Here is a 22,538-nt window from a genome sequence, read left to right on the forward strand (position 1 = left end):
CCCCCCCCCCTGTCAATTAGTTCTTGATGAACTGTGCCAGACTTGTTCTGTCAAACGGATAATACGGACCCCGCAAGGAAAAGCCGGACGGAAAACACAAGAGATCCAGATGAGAGAGATTTTCTCTAGGTCGCATTAACCGGCTGCTTAGCCACAGACACTCCTTTTGTTGAGTTTTGCCGAGTGAGGAGGAGTAAAACAGACACGCATATCATATCCTCCAGACAAAAGCGAGAAAAAGGGGTCGGTCAACATGTCCAGCTGGACGGGGAGGAGGAATCGCCATGCCAACGGCCAGTCTATTTGTCCATTCTTCTTCTATCGACACGGACGTTGTGTGAGTCTATGTACGCACGGCTGACGAGAATAGGCGGATTATATCCCCCACCCTATCCACACGAGCGCATACATCCGGATATTCAATCCGCAATTCGGAAATCGAATGCGTCCTGCCGACTCAAAGGAGGGGACGGACGGACGGTCACGAAAATTTCGTTTCCCCCATTTCCCCCGGACCCAAATTCAATGCCGCCCATTTTGTGAGAGTGTCGGTGTGAATGTTATTGACGTCCCCCCCCCCCCCCCAGCTTATTTCGCCTTCCACATTCTCAACTTTCGTGTGTCCTTCGTCCACAACAGCTGGCGGCCAATTTCGGCCGCTGGTTCTCCGATCCGACTGCAGGAATAATAACACGTATTAAAAAAAGGAAAACTAATCGTCAATTCTCCCAAATATTTGATCTTGAAAAAGGGCAATGAATAAAAGGCGAAATCATCAAAAATTGTCGAAGGAATCTTTGGCCGAATCGTAAATCAATAGAAACAAGTCATATCTATACGGAACAAAATTTTTTTTTTCTCAATAATAAATTTCCTTAACTGCAAAAGAAGGAAGAAGCGGTTGGAGAGTCCCCCGGAGCTTCTCTCTCTCCCAGAATAAGAAGAAGATGCATGTTTTATGGCTGCACTTTTGTGTGAGAGAGAGAGAGAGAGAGAGAGAGAGAAGGGGGGAGCAGCCAAACAAAGAGACATCATTCAATCTATCTGTCTATCTACCTATATCCATCTATCTAGTTTGGTAGTGTATAGATAGTCGCCGTCAACCGGGGTCCGCAAGTCGTCCGTTTCTTTTTTTTTTTTCCCACTAGATTGTCGTCCTTCCCCGGGCCGTGAGTCTCTTCCTTGTTCATGGGCAATAAAGATGAATATCGACGGGACAGCATGAATCACTACGCACCTTGTATTTCACATTTCTCTCTCTTAGTTTTTCTGGTTATTTTTTCCTTCCTCTTCTGGCCGGTTTTCCGAACCCCTTTTTCCTCACACACACACACACAAGCGGGCCAGCATCAATATAAGTGTAATATAGTGTACACGGGATGACGCAACCCCCAAAAGAAACAGTTTGGCGTGTGTGTGTGCTTGTGTGTGTGAGATGAGAGTCATTTTGATTCGATGATGGCCAAAGAAAGCAGCTGGAGAACAACCGCACGCATGGCAAAACTCGTGAAAATGCGATGGACGGACCGACAGCCCAAATGACCCGTAACCGTTTTCTCCTTCTATAAATATAAAACGCAATCAAACGAATCAGCAATTCGCAGCTGCTGCTGCTGCAGCACAGACTCGGAGGCTACTCTCTTTTTCTATTTGATTTTTCTCTTCTTCTTCTTCTTCTTTTTCGGTTTCATTTTTATTTGATTTCGCACTCAAATGGCCAAGCGAAAAAATAAAATGCGCAAAAACACGGCATTCGAGAAATGGTTAAGAAAAAGAAAATAAAGTTTGAAACGATCAACGACTAATAAAAATGGGAATAAAAACGGAGTCAAAGAACGGGGGATGGTGGGAATAGGGAAATGTATACTACTACCTAACAACAGTAGGGGAGACCGGGGCTATGTGGGACATGGGGCTACATGGGACATCGCAGTTTTGAGCATGTTCCCGTAATTTTTTTTAAATAATTTTTTTACTATATTTGAGCATTTACCATGCCCCATGTTGGGTAAAACAATTATTTAAAAAAAATTACGGGAACATGCTCAAAACTGCGATGTCCAATGTAGCCCCATGTCCCACATAGCCCCGGTCTCCCCTATAGATCGTCACGAAACATCGTCATCAATAGATTATGAAGGCATCTTTTCTCTCTCTCACGCTCAGCAGCCCCCCATTCGCTCTCCCCATAGGGGGGCCCTCCAAACTAACAGTCGAATTCTCTTATAAATACAAGAAAATGAGTCAAAGTTTATACACAGGCCTCTCAATCTCAACTCAACCCAAAGACCTATAACCGAAAGAAACCAAATTTCATCATAAAAGGGTTCCATCATCTGTCCGAAAAGAAGAAAAAACCTATCGTGACCGACTCTTCGCAAGAGTTGTTTTTTAAAGGACTCTCCATTGGTCAATCGGCCGGGGTTGTTAAACAAAATAAAAAAAGGGAAACACAAAAATTTCTTTTCTTTTCTTTTTCAAATGTTGAATGACTCCTCGAGAGTTTCAACGACTTTGCCAAGTTTATTAATATCGTTTTTTAAGCGAGACAAGTTTTTGAAGTTGAAGAAGATAGTCAAGTTTCTTTTTTATTTTTAAGTGTAGGTTATCTGCTATCCCCAAAAGAGGGTTGACAGGACGTTAGGAGGCCGCTTGGCACTCGAGTGAGAGGAAATAAATAAAAATAAATAACTTCTTCTTCTTCATCTTCAATTCTTTTTTTCGGCCGCCAAAAAAAAAAAAATAGGAGATGGAAAAACATGTTTTAAATGGCGGATAAAAAGCCCAAGCTTTCCGTGTGTGGTGTGTGTGTGTGTATATAGCTTATAGATATGAAGAGTGCCTTGTAAAAGGCGAAACCTTTTTCCTTTTTTTTTTCTTTCCTGGTTTGAATGATCGCCGTTCGCCTCCTCCTCCCCGACACCACAGCGACTGCATTATCAAGTTAAAGCTTCTTCTCTTTTTCCCCGTCGACTTGCAACCTAACCAACTTCTCTCTCTCTACGGCGACTGATTATTTATTCACGCAGGGCGTCAGTTGCCAGCGCCGTTTGCTGTGTTGTTTGGTGCGGTAAACGATTCTCGCCAAACATGGCGGCCTCTTTCTTCGTGTTACAATCTCTCGTACACATGCCGAGAGATTATTCGGGCAAGCAAGCAAGGAAGAAAGAAAGAAAGAAGAAGAGTTTTTCAAGGGAGGAGCGATTACCTAACCTTCGGTGGTAAAGAAAGAAAGAAGAAAAAAAAACATTGAATGAACGGTTAGAGTAAAAAATAAAAGAGACGAGGTCGAACTAGACACAGCGAGTCGAAAGAAGAAAAAAAAAGTTAATAGAGGAATAACAAGCCGTATGAACTCGAGTCCATCCGTCTTTCAACGAGAGGCGAAAAAAAAAAGTTACACACGAATATATCGGGAAAACGAAAAAAATGATCGGGAAGATTCTATAGGGGCCGGCAGTCAGTGAGGGGAACCGAAAAATGTACAAGTCATTGGAGATCGTGAAAGGAACTCGCAAGGCCCGTGTGTGTGTATGTGTGTGTGTTATTTTCCCCCATTGAAGACTCGATTGAGTCACGAAAGAACGTGAACAAGGACTTGAACAAATCGGATTTCAAAGTTTCGGCCAAAGGGGGAGGATGAAAAAATATATATTTAAAAAGAATAATAATAATAAAATAAATAAAAAAAAGGAATTTGGTTTTTTAAAGTTCGTGTCCGTCATCACCATAAAAAGAATCCCCTTCCCCGGTGATTGGTTTAGATATCAAATTTCCCCCCTTCTATTTATATTTTTTTTTTTCATTTTTATTATATTATTATCATGATTCTAATGGGATTCCCCCACCCAAAGATTTGATGCTATCAAATCCGTTTCTTCTCCAGCCCCCAAAGGGGAAAAAAAAAGTTTAGAGTCTGTCTTTTTTTCTTTCCAAGAAACGACAGCACCTCATTATGTCTAGTTTGATTTTTTATTCTTTCTCCTATTTTTCTTCCGAGTTGACGAGAGACAGGATCGATACTAATAGGCGGTGCCCCCCACCACCACCATATCCGCACGCCAGAGTTTCCCAGCCAATCGGGACGACGCTAGAACAAAAAAAGAGGCCAAAAAAAAGACTCACAAAGTGGCCAAAAAGAAAAAGAAAATGTGTGAAAACGACCAGGGAAGATATTCACAAAAAACGCCAATCGATTTGGCGGATTGTTGGTACAATTGCGTTCGAACCTTGCCGACAAACTCTGCAATGCGTCGCTGTGCCATCATCATCGCAAAGTTCAAACCAGATGGCGAACTCTTTTTCCGTTTAACCAAACACCATCTGCTTCCCCCCCATCTTTTTTCGATAGTTTCTCTCTCTCTAGGAAAAAGAAGAAAAACATTTCGGGTTAAGAGAGCGGAGTCGAACCCTTGACTTTGTATGAAAGGCCCAGGTCAGAGGTTGCGATCCAGTCGAAGCGATTAGGTGACGGCCCAGGCCCCCACCACGCCAGTTGCCAGTCAGCCTTGGCGATGAGACACGCGAGAACTCTATTCAAAACTATACGGGAGAGGTGGGGATGAAACTGCCAGTTGGATCGATTCGAGCCCTCCAGTCAGTTTTGGTTAATAAACGCGCATCCAACGGAATAATATCGGACCGTTTCTATAGACGGAACATCCATGGCCCTGGTTGTTTACCTAGTAGTGTAGTCCCCCCTTAAAAACAACTTTGGCCAAAGGGACTAGGATCTCATCTCCAGTTCATTTGGAAGGTCGGCGGACAAACAACACGTGTCCGAGAACTAAGCACCGGACACCCCCAGTCAATATATCCATTAAAAAACAAACCCAGGGACTTCCCCAGGAGGACTATGGGAAGGGGCTACCGATTTGGTGTGGTCTCTCCCAGGCACCCCATATGGATTTCTTGTTTTTACGATGGCGATTTCCCGTCCGGCAGCTGGGCGCACAGACAAGAGTCAATAGAATATCGTCTAATACCTTTATGATGTGCCGATCTGTGAGTACAACAATCAGATTCAACATCACTGGACGATGTTGCTGCTGCTGGCGGAGTGGCCGGATGTTGTTGAACAAGTTGGTCCGTGCCGCCCGCCGCACTCGTCAAGAGCAACGGTAGCGACAACAACAACAACAGCATGTTGCTGGTAGCGACCCGCATCATCATCATCGCCACAGAACACGAAAGCCAACAAAAAAGAAATAAACGATTGCAAGGCACGTCAAACTACAACACTCCCGTTCAGAGTTTTTTAGAGTCCCGATTCGCCCAGTTTCGTTCACGTTCACAAGCGATTCGGCAATTGAAAAATTTGTAATTGAACAACAAGAGAACGAGGTTGTCACTGGCCGGGTCCAGGCAAAAGACTGGAGTAGCTGCCGCTCAATTCTGGTTCTCTTATATGCACACACGGCTCCAAAGTCCAACAAACCGCAACCCACACGGCACACCTCGCGGGAAAAAGAAGGGGGGGGGAGAGAGAAGTAGGCGGGATCTCCGTACACACACACACACGCCGGAGTAAAAGAAGAAAAACTCGGAAAAAAGCACAACATCCGAATGGATGATGTTGTCTGCGCTGAGCCCAGGCGTAAGATATACATACATAAACGAATATGCTCGTACGTGTACATCAATATCAACAACACGTCCAATCTGACTAGACTACACCCCTCCATCTCTTTCTCCTTTTGAAGTTCCATTAATGTAAACCATTTCTCTCTCTGCGCGCACACACACACCTGGGCGGTTATATTTACCCAAGCATTTATAACTTTGAAAAAAAAAGGGGGCCAGGTTAGTTTCTTGGATTTCATAGTCTAATCTCGAGTCTGACATCAGAAAACACGCATGTGATGGCCAAGAGACCCAATCAACTTTGACTCGATTTCAGTTGTTTTTTTGTTTTTCCTCCTCCTCAGCTTTTCCGTGTGGGTAGCATCATTTATATACAGCTGCCAGAGAGACCCAACTCGACTCTGCTTCTCTACACACGTACAAGACAGAAAAACACACACGTGATTACACGTGTAGCGTTGAGTCTCAAGTCTATCGTATCGCCTGTTTTTCCCTCATTGGCTTTCAGATCCGATTGATGTCCACGTCAAAATGAGCGGGGGGGAAAGAACATTCCGAGATGGGGGAAATCATTTTTCCAAAAGATGAAAGAGAGTCTTAGACAATCATTTCCCCCCCTCTTGTCCTGCCTGTCAACAGTGCTGATAGACGCACACACACACTCCATTGGACTATGGATGATAATTACACACGGACGGCCGTCTACACCAACGTCAGCGTAGTCGAAAAGGCAAACAAATTCCAAAATGAGCACTTTCTCGAATAACGCCAAGGCGGCCGATTTTGACACCAGCTTTGCCGATCCGCTCGTTTGAATCCATCACCACCGAAAAAACCAACTTTGGCAGTGCCTCCTTTTTTCCTATTCAAACAGCCCACAAATCCAAATTACGTGAACCACCAACCAGCCTCTCTCTCTCTCTTTACATACTACCCACACAGAAATAACGGGGTGATCCATCATCATTTAACTCTCCGTGATACCAGCAGGATTGGGCTGATGTATCAGATCCAGTCCTCCTGCTATAAAACCCACAAGCAGCCAACCCCGGGTTCATTCAGAGACCCGAAATGTTTTTGGTTGAAAGGGTTGACTCATTACGCAGTCTCGAGTGTTAATCCTCTTTTCCACACACAGACACAGACACAAACGAACGCGTTTTGAGCACACCAAGGGGCTTCTGAAAATACTAGTCATAAATAATTATAACAACAACAACTGTACGGGCGAAACAAAACACTAAACACACTATTTGGGTTTCCTCCTGGCCTCTTCAAACTTTTTTTCCAGTCTCGGTAACATGCGTTTTCTAACCCCCGGAATTGTTTCAGAGTGTGTCTCTCTCTCTACTTGCAGGTCTAACCAGGTCAATCCTCTCAGGCTGACAGTAAACAGATCTCGCTGTTACTTCTCATTCTTTTTTTGGGGTGTTCTCTCTGCTTTACTTTCTTCTGTTTCATTTGAAACTTCAAACGGGAATAAAAGAGCCGAGGGTCTAGAGGGAGGACACAAGATTGGACAGACCTACTCTGAAAATGCTAGACCTAGCCAAACCCAAATTCCAGGTGAGCGGAGCAGAGATCAAAACCAACGTGAAATCTTTCCTTTCCCATCTAACTGTAGAAATACATATGCAGTCAACTACGCGTATATTCATGAGCCAAAAAAGTAACTCTAGCCGCACACACACACAGTGTCTCCCAAATAAGCCCTCGCCTTATCTCTTCCTCACTCCTTTTTTTTCTTTCTACAAGTCTCTCCTCAAAGTCTACGCCGGCGTTCTGATTTCCTTCTTCTTTCCACAGCGTGCAATTCACGCTCGACGTGGCGTGCTGGTCCCCCCCCCCCCACCCTGACAAATCCTCGAGACGCAAAAGCACTCACACACAACAAGTCCCGCGCTCAGCCCCGCCAGTCGTTTCTTTTGGGGGGGATTTAAAAAAGAAACAGAAAATCTGTCGCAGCTAGCCAGTGAGAGCAGCAGCAGCATACATCACAATAATCACTATAGTAGGAGGGTAAAGAGCTTGTAGAAGGATGCGTCTGCACGGACGGATGGGGAAAAGAAAAAGAGCTGGGCGAGAGTGTCTCATAAAGTAATCGGATGCATTAGCACACACACACACACCAACGAGTCCCGGAATCCTTCGCCGACGACCAGAAAGTGAGTGTGTGTGTGTTTTTCGGGGTGCCGCCGCATCCCATCAAAGTTACAAGACGTAGAAGAGCATTCAACAGTTTTAACAAAGTGTGTAACTTTCGGGTCCGACCATTTTGCATTTGAAATGGTGGTGGTGGTGGTGGGGGGAAAAACGAAAAGAGCATCAGCGCCCCGTAAAGTTTACCAATCATTAACGACAGGGTATACGACGTATATATTTATAACTAATTTTAGAAGCGCCCGGTTGGTCGGTCGGGAAGGTTTTTTAATATACAAACAAGTCAACCCATATTCCACACAAACAAGACACGTGGAAGTTTTTAAAAGCTTTTTCTCGGGGAGAGAGAGAGAAGATTTCTTACTTTCGTCCGGCGTCGTCGTCGTCTCTAACAGATTCCCAAGGAAAACAAACAGTTGGTGTTGAAATCTCTTTCTGTTTCTGTCCCGTCTGTCGTCGTCGTCGTCGTCGCGGTCTTTTTGAAAAAAACTTAAAAGCTATTTCATGTCCGACAAACAACCTCCCAAATATCCCAACCGCCACGACAGCGGCATTCCGACTAATGAACTTGTAATCCCATTTCCAGCTACTACTATTACTACTATCACCACCATCCAAAATCGAATTTGAATCGAGCGCGCGCTAAAATCGTGAAAACAAAAACAAAATCAAATTCAAAAAAAAAAAAAAAGGAGCGGGAGATCAAAGGTTTCAAATACACGCCTCTCTCCCGAATTTATTTCCTTAAAAAAAAAAGACGAGCCAGGAAGTCGTGAAAAAGACCCGCCATTTAGTCAATTCAATTTGAATTTCTTTGACGTTCGACGCTCTGCGACGATGATTAACAGTTGTTTTTTTTTCTTTGCGCAGTTCTGTACACAGTGACTTGATCAAAAGAAAAATCGTACACAGAGATTGTGTGTCCCCCTGGCTTATATAAGTAACCACCACCACATAACATTCTCCAATAAAGTCGACGAGGGAGGAAACGTCAGATCTGCGTTATGTCCTCCTCGATTGGTTCCTCCTTTTCTGACGAGAGAGACTTGGACCAGATTCTCCTCTCTTATCTTATTGACTAGCCATTGAACATGTTCTTCCTCTCTCCGGCTAATGGATCTCCTACATACCCAACAATAGAGTTCTTTATTTCTCTGATACTTGTAGGACACCACCAATAGACGCATCAAGAAGAAGAAGAAGAAGAAGATCCATCATTTCCGAATGATGGAAGCAAAGGATAAAGATGAGAGGAGGAGGAAGAAGAGAAAACAAAATAATATCTTCCAGCAGTATATGTTGTTGCCTTATGGCTATTGTTTGTTTTCTCAAGATGATCCCGCTGTACAGCCGAGAGGATGACTGGGCAACAAATGGCCCAAACGAGCTGAGATGATGACGGAATGCCTGGCGGACATGTATAAAAGAAGACGGCTCTCTTTCCCCCCCGACAACTCTACCGATGGCTATCGCCCAATGTAACAACAAGATGATGAGGACCGAGAAGAAGAAGAAGATGTTCTCAAACTCCAGCCATGTGGAGCAGAGCAAACCCCGGCCCGAGTCCCATAGTACATACTGACGGAAAGGACCACAACGAATCGAGACCGAGCGCTTGGGAGGGCCACTCTCTATACACGGTTGAATAAGTTCCGACGAAATTTTGTTTCCAAAGAAAAACCAGTTGTTGTTGTTGAGATGAATAAAACTCTTGAATTTTTTCAACCCTCGACTTCCATTTAAGGCGCCAAGGTTTATTAAAAAAACACACGAAAACGAACGAAACATTTCGAGAGATTTTCGAAATGGACAGAAATAAGAAAGGCCGCCTGAAAAACAAAAAAGAAAAAACTGACGAAATGCCGCCCGCCCCTGTCCAGTGATTCCCTGCGTAACTCAAAGCGATCCCCTTCCTCCTCCCGATCTATGTAGCAATAATACGAGTCTGGTCTACTAGAACGTGAAATGCAATCATGTCGGTCGGCTCCGTGTGTTTCCCCCTGTGTGAGTGCAAAAGGAGCCACAAAACAACTTCATCATTCCCGCAGTCTCGGCAGTTGGTCGGCCACTCCCACCCTTTCGGGGCTCATCTGACCAGCCCCACCTGCTGTGCGTATGTGCTGGCCATCAATAATGATCCACGCAGGGCTATTTACCGCTTCTGCCGCGCTCATCTCAAAGCCAAACAATAAGCCCAGCAACAACAACAACAACACAAAAAGAAGAAATAAGAAAAGAAAATACTGGTATATATGTGTGGAAGAATCCTTTCCTTCTTTATCTTAATCCCCCTCTTTAGGTTGGTGATCATTACGTCGCCAGTTCCAAGAAAAACATGTTTATTTATTTTGTTTATTTATTTTTCTTTCTTCTGCCTTTCACGTTTGAAAAATATTTGGTTGGCTCATTTTCTAGTCGTAAACACCCGACTCGAATCGTTTCGAGCCAATTAAGTCATTTCGTTCTCCTCCTATCCTATCGTCTTTCTTTTAACGACGCAAAAATATAATTATGCCAAAAATGATAAAAAGAGAGGTGATGTGTTTCAAAACTGGTAGGTATCAAAAACCCTCCTCCCCATACCGGGAGCGCTCTATTTAAACTCCACAAAAAGAAAAAAAGGAAAAGATGTCTTCTTTTTCTTTAAATCTCATTAGCCTTGCAAATGATTCGGCGTGTGTGTGTAAAGGGGGAAACTAGCCATCTGCCCGAAATATATAAATATAAGAGACCGTTCTTACACAACAGGCCCCCAACACCACGGCCGCACAATCACGAATTGAAGCCTCTTCTGTGTTGGGGTGCGTGAGCGCGGGCGGAGTGGGTAATTGACTCTTCTCTCTCTGTATAGAATAGAATAGAAGAAGACCACAGTTTCTTCCAATTGGCGGGGGTTACGAAGGGCGGACACGAAATGGGCGTCGTGGGTTACATCTCAATGTGCTCCGAAAAAAGAAAGAAAATAACCGAGCCAGCCGAACAAAGAGGGAAAAATCTTCTACCAGAAGAAGAAGAAGAGGGGGGAAGAACTTAAGACATTGCTTTCGTGATGAGTCTATTTTATATATACGCGCATCTACTGCGTAAGGGAAACAACAGCACAAGCAACAACCAGCACAGGTCCACCACCGCTTTGGCTGCTACAGGCAAAAAAGAGCTCGAAGTTCATGGTCTTTTGGGGCAGAGGCTCTTTTTTTCTTATTTTCCTTCTTCCTACTCCGCCTCTTAGGGCTCTCCTATCTTATAGCTTAAGCTGCCTGCCCTGTGCTTGCTTATCCTCATCGTATAGCCCATTGCCGACATCTCAATTCTTTTTTGGCTCTCGCTCTGACGTCCATAAAAGAGATGGAAGAAAAATAAAAGAAAAAAAGAACCTGATGTGTGTAGCCTCCAGGGCTGCAGACTCTGTTTCGAAAACCCCGTAGAGTTTTCTCCGAAAGAATATAAATAATGTCTTCTTTCTTTCTTTCTCGACTAAAGACATTTCCCCCACTCACACAGCCCCCTTCTTTTCTTTCTCATTCACCTGGAAGCAATAGCACACACATTTTGCACCTGGAGGGCCGAGAGAGGGGTGGCGGACGGGTGAAACAACACCCGGAGAAAAGAAATTGAACGATTCCCCATCCAGACTGGAAAAAGATGAAGGCCGACGACTTCACCCCCACTAAATTACTCTGCGGTACTCGGACGTTTTCTTGGTAGAGGAGTAAATATGAAGGTGTTTCACATACCTGCGCTTAATTGCTCCATCGCGGAAATGAAATGAGCAGCGGCCAGCAGCGAGAGCCAGCAGAGCATCACCGGCCGGCACGGCCACCTCCTAGTTCCGGTCATGTTCGTGTGTGCTGTAGCGGTCCTCGCCCCTTTTGATTTCGGTTTGTCGTCTAAACAAATCAACAAATGAAATGAGAAAAAAAAAACACAGATTGAAAACAATACGACGAGAGAGAGGGAGAGTACGAAGGTTTAGGTTACCAACTAAACAACAACAACTAGAGAAACAAACGTTGGAACAGAGTTATGGCATCAGCATATCATCATAAAGGGAAGAGAGAGACATGCGATCGAATGTCGGTCCCCCCAACAAAAACAAAATGAGAAAATTCCGGGAATGTGAACGGCACGAAAGCCTCAGGTAGACTTGATGAAAAAGGGAAGAAGAAGAAGAAATAAAATATGCATAATTTCTACGGGGGAAATCATTTCTCCCTAAATCAGACACGACGGGAAACGTCACATCGCATGATGCTCAAAAAACTGTATTTTCTTCCTTGGAAGAAAAACCTGTGGATCGGCGCAGGAGAAAAATGAAAATTGCCCAGGGAAGAGAATCGATCCATCATCAAAAGATTTTTTCGATCGTTGATGAACAAAACTGAAACGGACCCCAAAAAAGATAAGTATCGAATCTGATTGCACCCGTTACTTTTTCCATCCTCCCACACTGGATCTCAATAGCTCCTCCCTATGGAACCCCCTCCACATTTTGAGTTGAAGGGGATCAAAACTTTTTTTGAAAATAAGAGGAAGAACAGCTGTGCTTCACACACAGCTAGGGATTTTCGAAACATTCTCCAGGTAGTATATAGAAGAGAATAATAACACAAAGGGAAAATGGCTGCGAGGGGGGGACGTACGTACAGTGGTGGTGGGGGGTTGACTGGACAGTTGTGGAGGAATTGAGAAAGTGGAAGACGACGAGCTTCAAAGGAGAAATCTGTTTGCACGGGAGCTACTACATACACTCGATTCGTTAAAGCCAAGAGATCTATCGCCAGAGTCTTTAATCAAGTCGATGGTATGTTTGTTGTTCCAACAACGGACGACATATTCACTGCTCCCAAAATTTCTAATCAAAAACGAATGCACACACACACGAGCCATCTACTAAACACCAAAGGGCAACAGACGGTTTCACTGTTGCCTGCTGCTGCTGCTGGACGTGGAACAGTCGGAGCAAACGGCAGCTCTAACAGACGTAGTAGTACTACTACTACCACGATCAATAAGTACACAAAAAAGTTTTGCCGGCTCTTTCCTTCCTTCCTTCCCCATTTTCCCCTTCAATCCCCTTTGCAGTGGCTACAACACGAGTGTAGCAGCAGCAGCAGCAGGAGTAGAATAGGCCGAGCGCGTACCACGTAGTGTGTAATCATTTCTAGGGATCAACTTGATGGGGTTCAATTCACGAAACCATCTCCCGTTGTACACACTCGATCACACACACACGGCCCATCCGAAATTGATTCTGTGTGTGTGCGTTATTCAACTCTCCAAGGCTTCGGCCAAATATTTTTTTTTTCCAAGATGGCTTACAGCCAACAACAACAGACAAGAGGGGGGACGACTTTTCAGCAGGTGTTGATGCCCGACCGACAGAAAAGGCAACATCATTTATACAACGAGAAAAGAAAGAAAAAGAGAGCTTTTTTATCCGAACATGGTTATGAAGGAAATAACTCACACAACGCCTCTGCAGCGACACACACACACACACACTGGCACAACACACACACACACAGACACTGGCTCACACAAAAAGGTCAAGTTCAGGAAACTCTGGTCGAATCTTTTTTGAAAGACACAGCACGTTTTGAGCAGAGGGAAATTATGTTTCAAATTGGGGGGAAAGCCAGTCGTTAATGCACACACTTGAATGATTCACTCACAAATAAGTTTGCAAGTCTCCCTTGGATTTAGTTCGTGGAATCACAAGAACTCGATTCTCATGATGCAAGGTGGGAAAACAGTAGACAACAAACACCCTCGGTCCTCAACGCTTGAACGACTGAGACGAAGCGTCTGAAGCAAAACGGAAGAATGGATGGCTGCTGGGTAGCGACCCCTATCGCAGTTGGATGTTTCTAACGCTAGATGGCCGTATTGGGTAGAGATTTGATTTTCATCTTGACGTCGTCTGCTGAGCACGATTAAATACATATTTTATTTTGTTTGTTATAAACTTGAGAAAATCATCGTAGACAATGAGTTTATCACAGTGGACGGGTCTCAGGACGTTGCTGACACCTTCGCTGTTAAATGTAACCACAATTAATAAAGTAATAGTTCTTTGAATAACATTTTTTTTCTCCGTTCTAGGTACGCAATGTTCCGGCGGTGAGTGCCGGAATTCAAGTTCGACACATCGCTAAACATTGGCTTCCCCAGTTCAAGAAACTGAGAAGATTGAAGGTGAACTTGGAAAACTAGAATTTATGAATATAAACTTTACCTTATAATTTTGGATCACTGGATAGGTTCAAAAAGTAAAGCTGCCCAATTTTCGTGAGGATCAAGATGCCTCAAAATTAACACCAGACCAGATACGGGCAAGAATGAAGGAACAAGGAATGCTACCTCCCCGTTCTTGGATGGAAAGGCCTGTATTTGTCTCTGCAACATCATCTGTGTTTGAAGCATATGTTCCTCCAGAGGGTGATGGAAAGCTATCAGCCTTGACGCTTGGGGTGAATATTCAGTTACTTTTCAATTTGTGTTTTATACTCATCAAGATAACATTTTGTATTGCACAGGGTGCCAAACAAAGTATGGAATTGTTGTCCAAAAAGAGCAAGTCCATGATGGCTGTTAGAAAAATCAAAAGCTTTGAAGAAGACTTTAGCACCAAATATTTCCCAGAAGAGGCTCAAGAAATTTACCTCAAAGCACACAAAGCACTTGCAGAGTAAGCTACTATCTGTTTTACTATTTTACAACAAGTATTCTCATTACAAATGGCTTTTCAATAAAGGAAAGATGATGATACTTTACATCAGTGTGTAACGGAGCTCTGTTACCCTTTGATGACAGACGATCTCCGGTCATGTACTGTACGCTGGCAGTTTCTGAAATCTCTTGAGCCTCCAAGAGTGGTCCACGCCAGGTGCACCGAAGTTATCAACAAGGAGAATATTTTCTCACAGGTTTGTTCAATAGCCTCGTTGAATTTAACTTTGATCAATCTTAACTTATTCTCGTTTGAAATTTCAGGTAACGGTTCGCTTTAACACTCAGCAAACACTAGCCGTTTACGACCGATTCGGTCGCTTGATCTACGGTAACGAAGTTGTTGCCAAAGACGTTCTCGAATATGTCGTCTTCGAAAAACACTTGGCCAATGTGTACGGATTGTGGAGAATTCACGAAAAGATCATTCCCGACTGGATGCCGGAGCGAGAAGCTGGAAAGAAAACCTACATTAAACAAAAACCCGTTGTTGAAGTCGAGCCGGTCACTGATTCCGTCGTTCAACCCGTCACCCCTACTGAAGGGTCGGCTGCTGTAGCATGAAAGTGTGCTTAATTTGAGTTAATACATTTGAAATAGTCATGATGACATCAGTTGTATACGTCCACGTCAGGGGGCGGAAGTAGTGAAGGACTATGAAGCAGCTTTTAAAAAGGATGTGTTGAGGCTAACATTGTAGTAAATTTATTTTTATTTTCGATTAATTTCAATTTTAACGATTGATTAATATGCGAAATAATCCTTAATTGATAGAAAAGCTAATGTTTGATTAAATCAAGGCCTGTCCAAGAAATGGTGGCTCAGAAATACCCAAACGAGGAAGTTGCAGATGAGTGGTAGCGTGTCGTTGGTTTATAAGTAGCCGATCATGGGCAGGACAGAAATGAATATTTCAACACCATCTTGCCTTGTATTCTTAAGTGAAGAATTTCGACCAGAAAAATGGCAGAAAGAGAGTCGATGAATAAAACTTCACCGTATTGTCAAAAGGCAAAATCTGCTGTTTATCGACCGACATTCTTATTACCGATCGTTATCAACGACAAGCTGGTAACTATGAAAATTGATTCCGGTTGCCACGATTCTATCATCAGCATTCGTGTCTGGCAGGAGCTTGGCCGACCACAATTAGATCCTGTCCCCTACAAGAGGTATTCGGCAACTGGAGCTGAAGTCGTGCTGAAGGGACAATTCATCGCCCGCGTCAAGTACGCCGGAATGACTTTTGAGCTACCTGTTCAGGTGTCAAACCGAATGGACACCCGCAGTCTGATGGGAAGGCGCTGGTTTCCTACTCTCAACTTGGATTGGAATGGCGTATTCCACTGCACCTCCATCGTTCATCCATTAAAGGAACAAACTGAACGACAGCGCCTTCAGGAACTCCAAATGACGCTCATCAGAACTACTGCGATTAACATTAAAGTCAAAGTCGACGGCTTCGATCTAATGATGATGTTCGACACGGGAGCGACGCAGTCCAAACTCAGCTCGACCGATTGGGAAAAGATCGGCAAGCCTGAACTGAAACCGACGCAGATTGTCATCCGGGATACGAGTAATACGATCATGCCTCTGACCGGCCAGTGCACAATCTCCTGCGAGTACAATGGACAAAAAGCCAACGTCCCAGTTTTGATTTCCAGCGGTCAATATGCGTACAGCGTTATAGGGACCGATTGGTTTCAGCGTATCAAATTCGACTTTAATAGCATTTTCGAGAACCTAAAGTTCAAACAGACAATCGAATCGAAACCATGTCAAACAACTCAGGAACTACCCAGCAAACATCCGCTGCATCCGCCTCCGAAACAAATCAATGCCGATCAACGCCAACGTTAAAAGACAGGCGAGGAAATTTTTCAAATAAAAAAAAAACAACTTTAAAGGTATTCTGTGATTGCATTTATGTGTTACCTCCTTAATCGGAATGTCAAAATTTCTTCAACGGCAATAAATTATTCTTATCTAAATGACTTTGCTTTATTTCACACCAAAATTTTTTATTTCCTTACCAATTTTGACATAGAGATAATTGATCACGTGTTGAGCCCATGTGATTTCGAATTCAAGAATGTTCTTTCCCTAAATGGGGTGGCATGATCCAGGTTTGTTCCTTGGTGATTACACGAGTTGCGCTTATGTCAGTCCCCGAAAACATAGATGAAAGTAAGCAGTGATGATAGAAAAAGAAAGCAGTTGTCACGCTTAGAGTCAGCAATCAACCTGAAAGATACAAAGTCTGACTTTTTATTGATGCGTTATCTTAGAGGAAACTGAATGTGTACAATGTAGACCATTAAGATTTGTTTGAACTGTTACTTTTGTTGTTTGATATCAAATATCTTGTCGATCGAAAACAAGATCAAAGTCTTCCATTTCAGTTATTATCGTGAACAAATTCGAATTAGCCTTTTCACTGGAAGCGATTGTAAGAGAAATTAAATTGCCTATAGAATACAAACATACTTTGAATTTAAATTTGATTTTATTGTATCATAGTTGATGAATCGTTTTTGATTTAAAAAAAAATTATCTAGATTGCTGCTGACACAAGTAATATTATATAAGTAAGACTGCAAAATCAACTATAGGCTACGGCATATGGGAAAAGCCAGGGAAAAGCCCGCTATCATATTTCAGATAAAAGGTAGTCTGCGCAATCCAAGGTAAACTGCGCATGTATGTGTTGAATACACAAATCATAGATATGCATCTACGAATGTTTCTTTCTCGTGACTAGGGTCTATACGAATCGCCAAAGTCTGGTCAAGTAATTAGGCCTACAGTCACGATGTGCTATTTCCGAAATTCCGGGAGCCAATCCCTTCCTAAGCTATAATCGCACACGCGGACGACGCTGCTGCAAGATGATCTGCATATAAATACCGGTGAAATGAAATACGAGTTGACACTTCCTGCTTTGATGACAATAGGAACGATACATTTATTGATTGTCCTAAAACATGTTAGAAGAGATGAGAATGCTGATCGGACTAACATGAGACCGTCCATATCCTAAGATGCTGTTAGCAACAACTGTGGTGGAGCAGTGCATTGAATTTGAGCTAGACTTACAGTAGCCTAGATACCATTGGTTTATAAAGCTAGAAAAGGCGGTCAATTTATCCCGCGGGAGACGACAGAAGTCTTCTCTCGCCTGATTGGCCAGTAAGACTTTGCCTGCAGCTTTATAGTGAGATCTCCTGTTTCAGCACGGCACGGCTCGGTAAGGAGGTCACATGATTTCTTTCACTTGTGTAAAATAAAAGGGGATACATAGGAGCTGCACACGGCACTACTCTCTGAGCAAGAGCGCGGGAGATTCAACAAGCAAAATTTTTGCTCCCCAGGTGAGTCTTTCAACTTTTTTTTATCAAATTTTTATTTTCTTACTTTCAACAACAAAATGAACTGGTGTAGATTGTTAAGATGAATTGTTTTTTGAATATGGAGAAAAGTTATTATTCTAGTCATTTATTCTGTCACAGTCTTCTTGAAAATTGGAAGAGATTTAACAAGAAAGGGCGATGTATTGAGCGGCCATTTTTTGCTCACTCTGCGATATCTCTACAGCCCCACCCATATTACGTGTATAGGATTTTTTTAAGACATATTCTCTAGAAAAGCAATTTCAGGTTCGGAATAATTATTTTTTGCTGTCCACGTCATTTCGTGATTGAGACAAAAGTCATGCGGGGCGTTGTATCTAGATTTGATTTGATCGATCATTTGCACCCAGAATAACGTGCGATTGCACCCAGCTAGTGAAAAGACGCTACACTATAAATAAGAAGTTGTATGCCTGCATTTGTTCTATAGCTATTTCTATAGTGCTTTCTAAATTTCTGTAGTTGAGAAATGACAATCCATTGTCGGGGGAAACGTTTTTCAGTCTTCCATCCGGTTTTGCTGGATTGAGTTCTGTGTTGACGAATCCTCGCCCTTTTTGGGATTTTTTTTCGCCCCTGATTTGTGTGACGTCATTACATGGAATACATTATAAACTCGGGCTGGGAATAACCAAGGAAGAACCGTAACCTCAGGCTGATTTGTTGCGGGAGGTGATGTGTGCTCGAGTCCGATTTCCGTCTCGACTTTCTATATTATATGCTACTGCATGCCCGGCTGTGTATATTAGAGTCCAACGCACACCAGCATTTTTGGCACCGGGTGAATAGGATGCGACAGAAAACCGACCTTGGTTAAAACAGGATTCACTTCACTGTTGTATTCTAAACTTTTATAATTCGTAGTGACGACAGGGAGTCTATATACTCTTATTGTTACTTCTTCCCAACAAAAACGAAAACTGGTGTGTCGGCATTCTTACGCAAATTCTGAAAAATAACCTTGAATACAACTCCGCGGCTATAATTCAGTCACGGAGAGGATTCATCAGTTGCTAAGGTTCGACTATTCGTAAAGAGATATCCGCATAAACACCCACTGTGGTGTAGAAAGTTGTTATTTATTTTACTTATTTACTCAATTGTCGCCAGATCAAAGAAAGAAATATCTATAGTTCGGGCCCAGATGTTTATTCAAAATTCAACCCAAACGTGTTCACATCTGGGTACCACACAACTCGTTTGCTTATCCCTATAGCTGTTTTTTTTTGTTTAGTTATTATTATAGCTTATACTTGACTACACGAGCATTTTAGATTGGATGTTTGAAGTAGCTACGTGGCAGTCAAATCGGCTAGTTCACTTCAACCCGCTCGAAGTGCGTATACTAGTGCTGCCAAGTACAAATAAGAAAGTAACAAAGGCCTGTAAACCAATAATTCGACAGGGTCATACCGTACGTAGACGCTTGTGTTATCAATTCATATTGTGGCTGGGAGTGTATATAGCTTGGTATCAAGCGCTGTTACGTGACAAGGGTAAATAATCATTGATTTTTAAACCAAGCGTGTTGTCATGCTGCAGTTGATCAAGAAAAGATTCTATTTTATAGCTATATGCTACTAATCAAGCGTAAAGATAGAACCTCGTGCAGAGAATATGAAAAATCATGCTTGTACGATTAAATGTCGTGTAGGCTAGACTTATGACCCCTAGATTGCAGTTGTATTTTTTTTTTTAATTTCATTTATTGACATCAGTCGACATTGTCCTTCAAATGTTATTTGTCTGGATATGTCTGGACACTATCAGTGGCTATTATGATGTGTATGAGAATTACGGAAATGGTTTTGTAAGTTTCGGAATTTTGAGTGGCAATTCAATGGAAGGATCAATAGAATTGGCAATAGAACATTTAAAATAAAATCGATGAATTTTATGGATCACTTTGATATACGGGAAAAAGGGCGATATGAATAATGAAAATCTGAACAGCTTCCTGTTTATGTCCAGAGGTCCGTTTTTTTCCAAAAAACGGAATCCCATTATCTCAAAGAGGTCAGACAAAAAAAAATCCAGTTTCTCAGGTAGTGACCCTGCTAAGCTAACGGAATCCCTTTTTACTGAGAAGTGAAGTTGAACCAACGTCGGAGTATAGTTGCATGTGTACGCAGCAGTCTATAAGGTATTACGTCGTACTTTGCTGTGAAAACAAACATGATTTGAAGGCTACAATACGGTTTTTGATACATATAGCGGCAGCACCATTACGACTGAAACCACAAGTCCATATAGCTACTTGTATTATAAAGAATAAGTCGGAATAAGTGTCGCTTTTCTTCGTCTTTAAGGTTGTCCATGCTTATCGCTTTCAAGGACGCATGACCGACAACAATAACACCGGCATTCACGTAACAAAAATGGACTTTCCAATTTTCGACACCGGGGGTTGACATTGAATGAAAACACTTATATATATAGGCACCACAGCGTTGGAGAACAATTTCATTGTTACAAATTTCTTGTTGGTTTAAAGTCGGTTCACAAATTATCTCTCAAACCTAGGCGGATACACACCACAGCACCCAGCAAGGGAATAACGCAAAATGGATTCGGTAGACCAAGCCAAAGTGATTTCCATGGTCGTCTTGTTTCTCGGGACACTCGTTCTGGGTCTATTTCCCATCTGGATCGTCCGCCGGATGAAAGACAAATCGGGCAATAAAGAAATGTCTCGAGGAATCAAAAATGTCTTGTCCGGAATGCTCTGCTTCGGTGCAGGTGTCCTGATGGCCACAGCGCTGACCCATTTATTGCCGGAACTTCACGAAGGCATCACAGAATTGCAGACAAACGGGACCATCAAGTCAACACTTCCGTTGGCTGAAATCTTCTTCAGCGCCGGATTCTTTCTCGTCTATCTTTTGGAAGAGTTGGTTCACGTCATCATTCACCGGAGATCTCATCGCCACGAAAAACCGGAAGTTACAATCCATCAAACTGTCGGCATTTCCGTTGTCCAGCCCAACGAATTAGAAGACGGCGAGTCGTGCAATCAGAAAACTATTTGCCAATCCAACTGCGAAAATGGAGATTCCGATTCTTCCGGACCCAGCACCATCTCCGGAAGTGATCAAGCCATCGTAGACAACGTGTCTATCACCAAAAATCGCACTGCCAGTGTGGTAGTACATCATCACGATCACCACCATCACGTGATGGAAGATGGAAACAGATCGCTACCTTCCATTCAAGGCCTTATCATCATTATGGGTCTCTCATTACACGAAATCCTGGAAGGTGTGGCTATCGGACTGGAAGAGTCCGAAGGGGATGTCTGGAGTCTTTTCGCCGCTGTTGCAACGCACAAATTCGTCATAACGTTTTGCGTGGGAATGGATATGGCTTCGAACGGTGTCAAAACCAGTCTTCAAATTTCTTACATGATTGTTTTATCGCTTGTCTCTTCAGTCGGTATGATAATTATTACTGTTTATTTCAATCTCGATTTTACAACTTAGTAAGTCAAATTATTATTTGGTATCAAGGAATCGGAATTGGAATGGGACTTTCTAATGGGACGACGGATGCGCTCGTTTTGACTTCTCTCGTTCTCCAAGGACTTGCTGGAGGCACGCTGATCTACGTAGCCTTTTTTGAGGTGCTGGAACGTGAGCGCACCAAACCGTCTAATAAGCTGATGCAGTGGGCCACTGTCCTTTTGGGATATCTCTTCATGATCGGACTGGAAGCTCTGAGTAAAATTCCGAATTTTTTTCCTTTTCCATAAAATTAAAAAAAAAAAAAAAAAAAAAACTTATAACCTTAATTGTTTTCAATTTAAAAGTTCCTGAGCATGAACATGGAGATGATCATGACCATGGCAATGACGCCTCCACACTCAGTGTTGCGTCCCTGACGTCGACGATAGGATCGCAATTTGTTGCTGATTTCCATGCTCATCAACACGATGGACATGGCAATGAAGAGTCAGTCTTGAATTCATCTCTCGCTTTAATCGCTTCAAAAGTTCTACACTAGGGTTGAACCCTCTTTTCTGAAAGAACTCGTGAACATACTATTTTTTTTTTTAAACAATTTGATTAGCTCAAATACTTTCATTGAATGGGCGTTTATTATGTCATTGAAATTAATTCACTGGTGGAATAATGTTTTAGGAGCTCTACTCAAGATTCGATGATTTTATCGGATTTTATTTACGTTTGTGTGGTGAATTTGATTATGGAAAATGTTGTTTCAAGAATAAATTAACAGTTACCCGAAGATTTCTAATTACCCGAAGAGTTATTTAATCACGCTTTTTTTGTTTGCTGGTAGGCTATGGGATGGATTAGTTGTCGATTGTTAACGTGAAAATGGGAAACATTTATTATTTAAGTGGAAAAAGGAATAATATTAAATGATTCTACCGATTCCATAAAATTTATAATTTAACTTCGAATTCAAGTTGATAAAAAAGACAGCAACCTAGCGGTTTATAAATGCTTCATTCGCTCACCCCCTTTATAGCCAGGAACGGGAGCGGAGAGCGAGCGGTGCGATAGCGCCATCATCTTGGAATAAGCAATTCATTTTATCGTATTATTTACGAAACGTGCAAGCGCTAAAATATATTTAACGCTAGGCCTACTTAACACGCATCGCATCAAATTTTATTAACAGGCGTAACAATGA

General features: G+C 42.7%; 5 protein-coding genes across 10 annotated transcripts in view; 4 read left to right on the plus strand and 1 right to left on the minus strand.

Annotated features, from left to right (window-relative positions):
- Window positions 1–13,532, minus strand: part of LOC124342617 (semaphorin-2A-like) — a 31,734-nt gene extending 18,202 nt beyond the window's left edge. Inside the window, exons 1-2 of one of the 2 annotated variants that reach the window (XM_046795662.1) lie at window positions 13,211–13,532; window positions 11,478–11,630 (exon numbers count right to left, since the gene is read on the minus strand). In XM_046795662.1, coding sequence (XP_046651618.1) covers window positions 11,478–11,580 — 103 coding nt within the window. In that variant the 5' untranslated portion in view covers window positions 11,581–11,630; window positions 13,211–13,532. Of the gene's footprint in view, window positions 1–4,985; window positions 5,365–11,477; window positions 11,631–13,210 lie in introns of those variants that run through there. The other variant, XM_046795661.1, reaches the window with a different exon arrangement.
- The window catches only part of LOC124342213, an 82,470-nt gene that overhangs the window by 27,080 nt on the left and 32,852 nt on the right, over window positions 1–22,538 (plus strand). The window lies entirely within an intron of this gene.
- On the plus strand, window positions 13,640–15,081 carry LOC124342775 (probable 39S ribosomal protein L45, mitochondrial). Its single transcript, XM_046795932.1, has 6 exons — window positions 13,640–13,787; window positions 13,846–13,938; window positions 14,004–14,213; window positions 14,280–14,431; window positions 14,498–14,669; window positions 14,737–15,081. The coding sequence occupies exons 1-6, from the start codon at window positions 13,731–13,733 to the stop codon at window positions 15,034–15,036; spliced, it is 984 nt and encodes a 327-aa protein (XP_046651888.1). The 5' UTR covers window positions 13,640–13,730; the 3' UTR covers window positions 15,037–15,081.
- Window positions 15,171–16,553, plus strand: LOC124342805. Its single transcript, XM_046795979.1, has 2 exons — window positions 15,171–15,543; window positions 15,604–16,553. The coding sequence occupies exons 1-2, from the start codon at window positions 15,436–15,438 to the stop codon at window positions 16,333–16,335; spliced, it is 840 nt and encodes a 279-aa protein (XP_046651935.1). The 5' UTR covers window positions 15,171–15,435; the 3' UTR covers window positions 16,336–16,553.
- LOC124342726 (zinc transporter ZIP3-like) lies at window positions 17,741–22,121 on the plus strand. 5 transcript variants are annotated; one of them, XM_046795855.1, is made up of 4 exons: window positions 17,741–17,846; window positions 20,409–21,317; window positions 21,392–21,601; window positions 21,691–22,121. In XM_046795855.1, the coding sequence occupies exons 2-4, from the start codon at window positions 20,450–20,452 to the stop codon at window positions 21,882–21,884; spliced, it is 1,272 nt and encodes a 423-aa protein (XP_046651811.1). In that variant the 5' UTR covers window positions 17,741–17,846; window positions 20,409–20,449; the 3' UTR covers window positions 21,885–22,121. The 5 variants fall into 5 exon arrangements, with proteins under 5 accessions (XP_046651811.1, XP_046651813.1, XP_046651812.1 ...); XM_046795857.1 differs by having other exon boundaries at window positions 17,752–17,846; window positions 20,406–21,317; XM_046795856.1 differs by lacking the exon at window positions 17,741–17,846 and adding an exon at window positions 18,371–19,299.

The sequence above is a fragment of the Daphnia pulicaria genome, chromosome 6 (assembly GCF_021234035.1).
Source record: "Daphnia pulicaria isolate SC F1-1A chromosome 6, SC_F0-13Bv2, whole genome shotgun sequence".
Taxonomy (NCBI): domain Eukaryota; kingdom Metazoa; phylum Arthropoda; class Branchiopoda; order Diplostraca; family Daphniidae; genus Daphnia; species Daphnia pulicaria.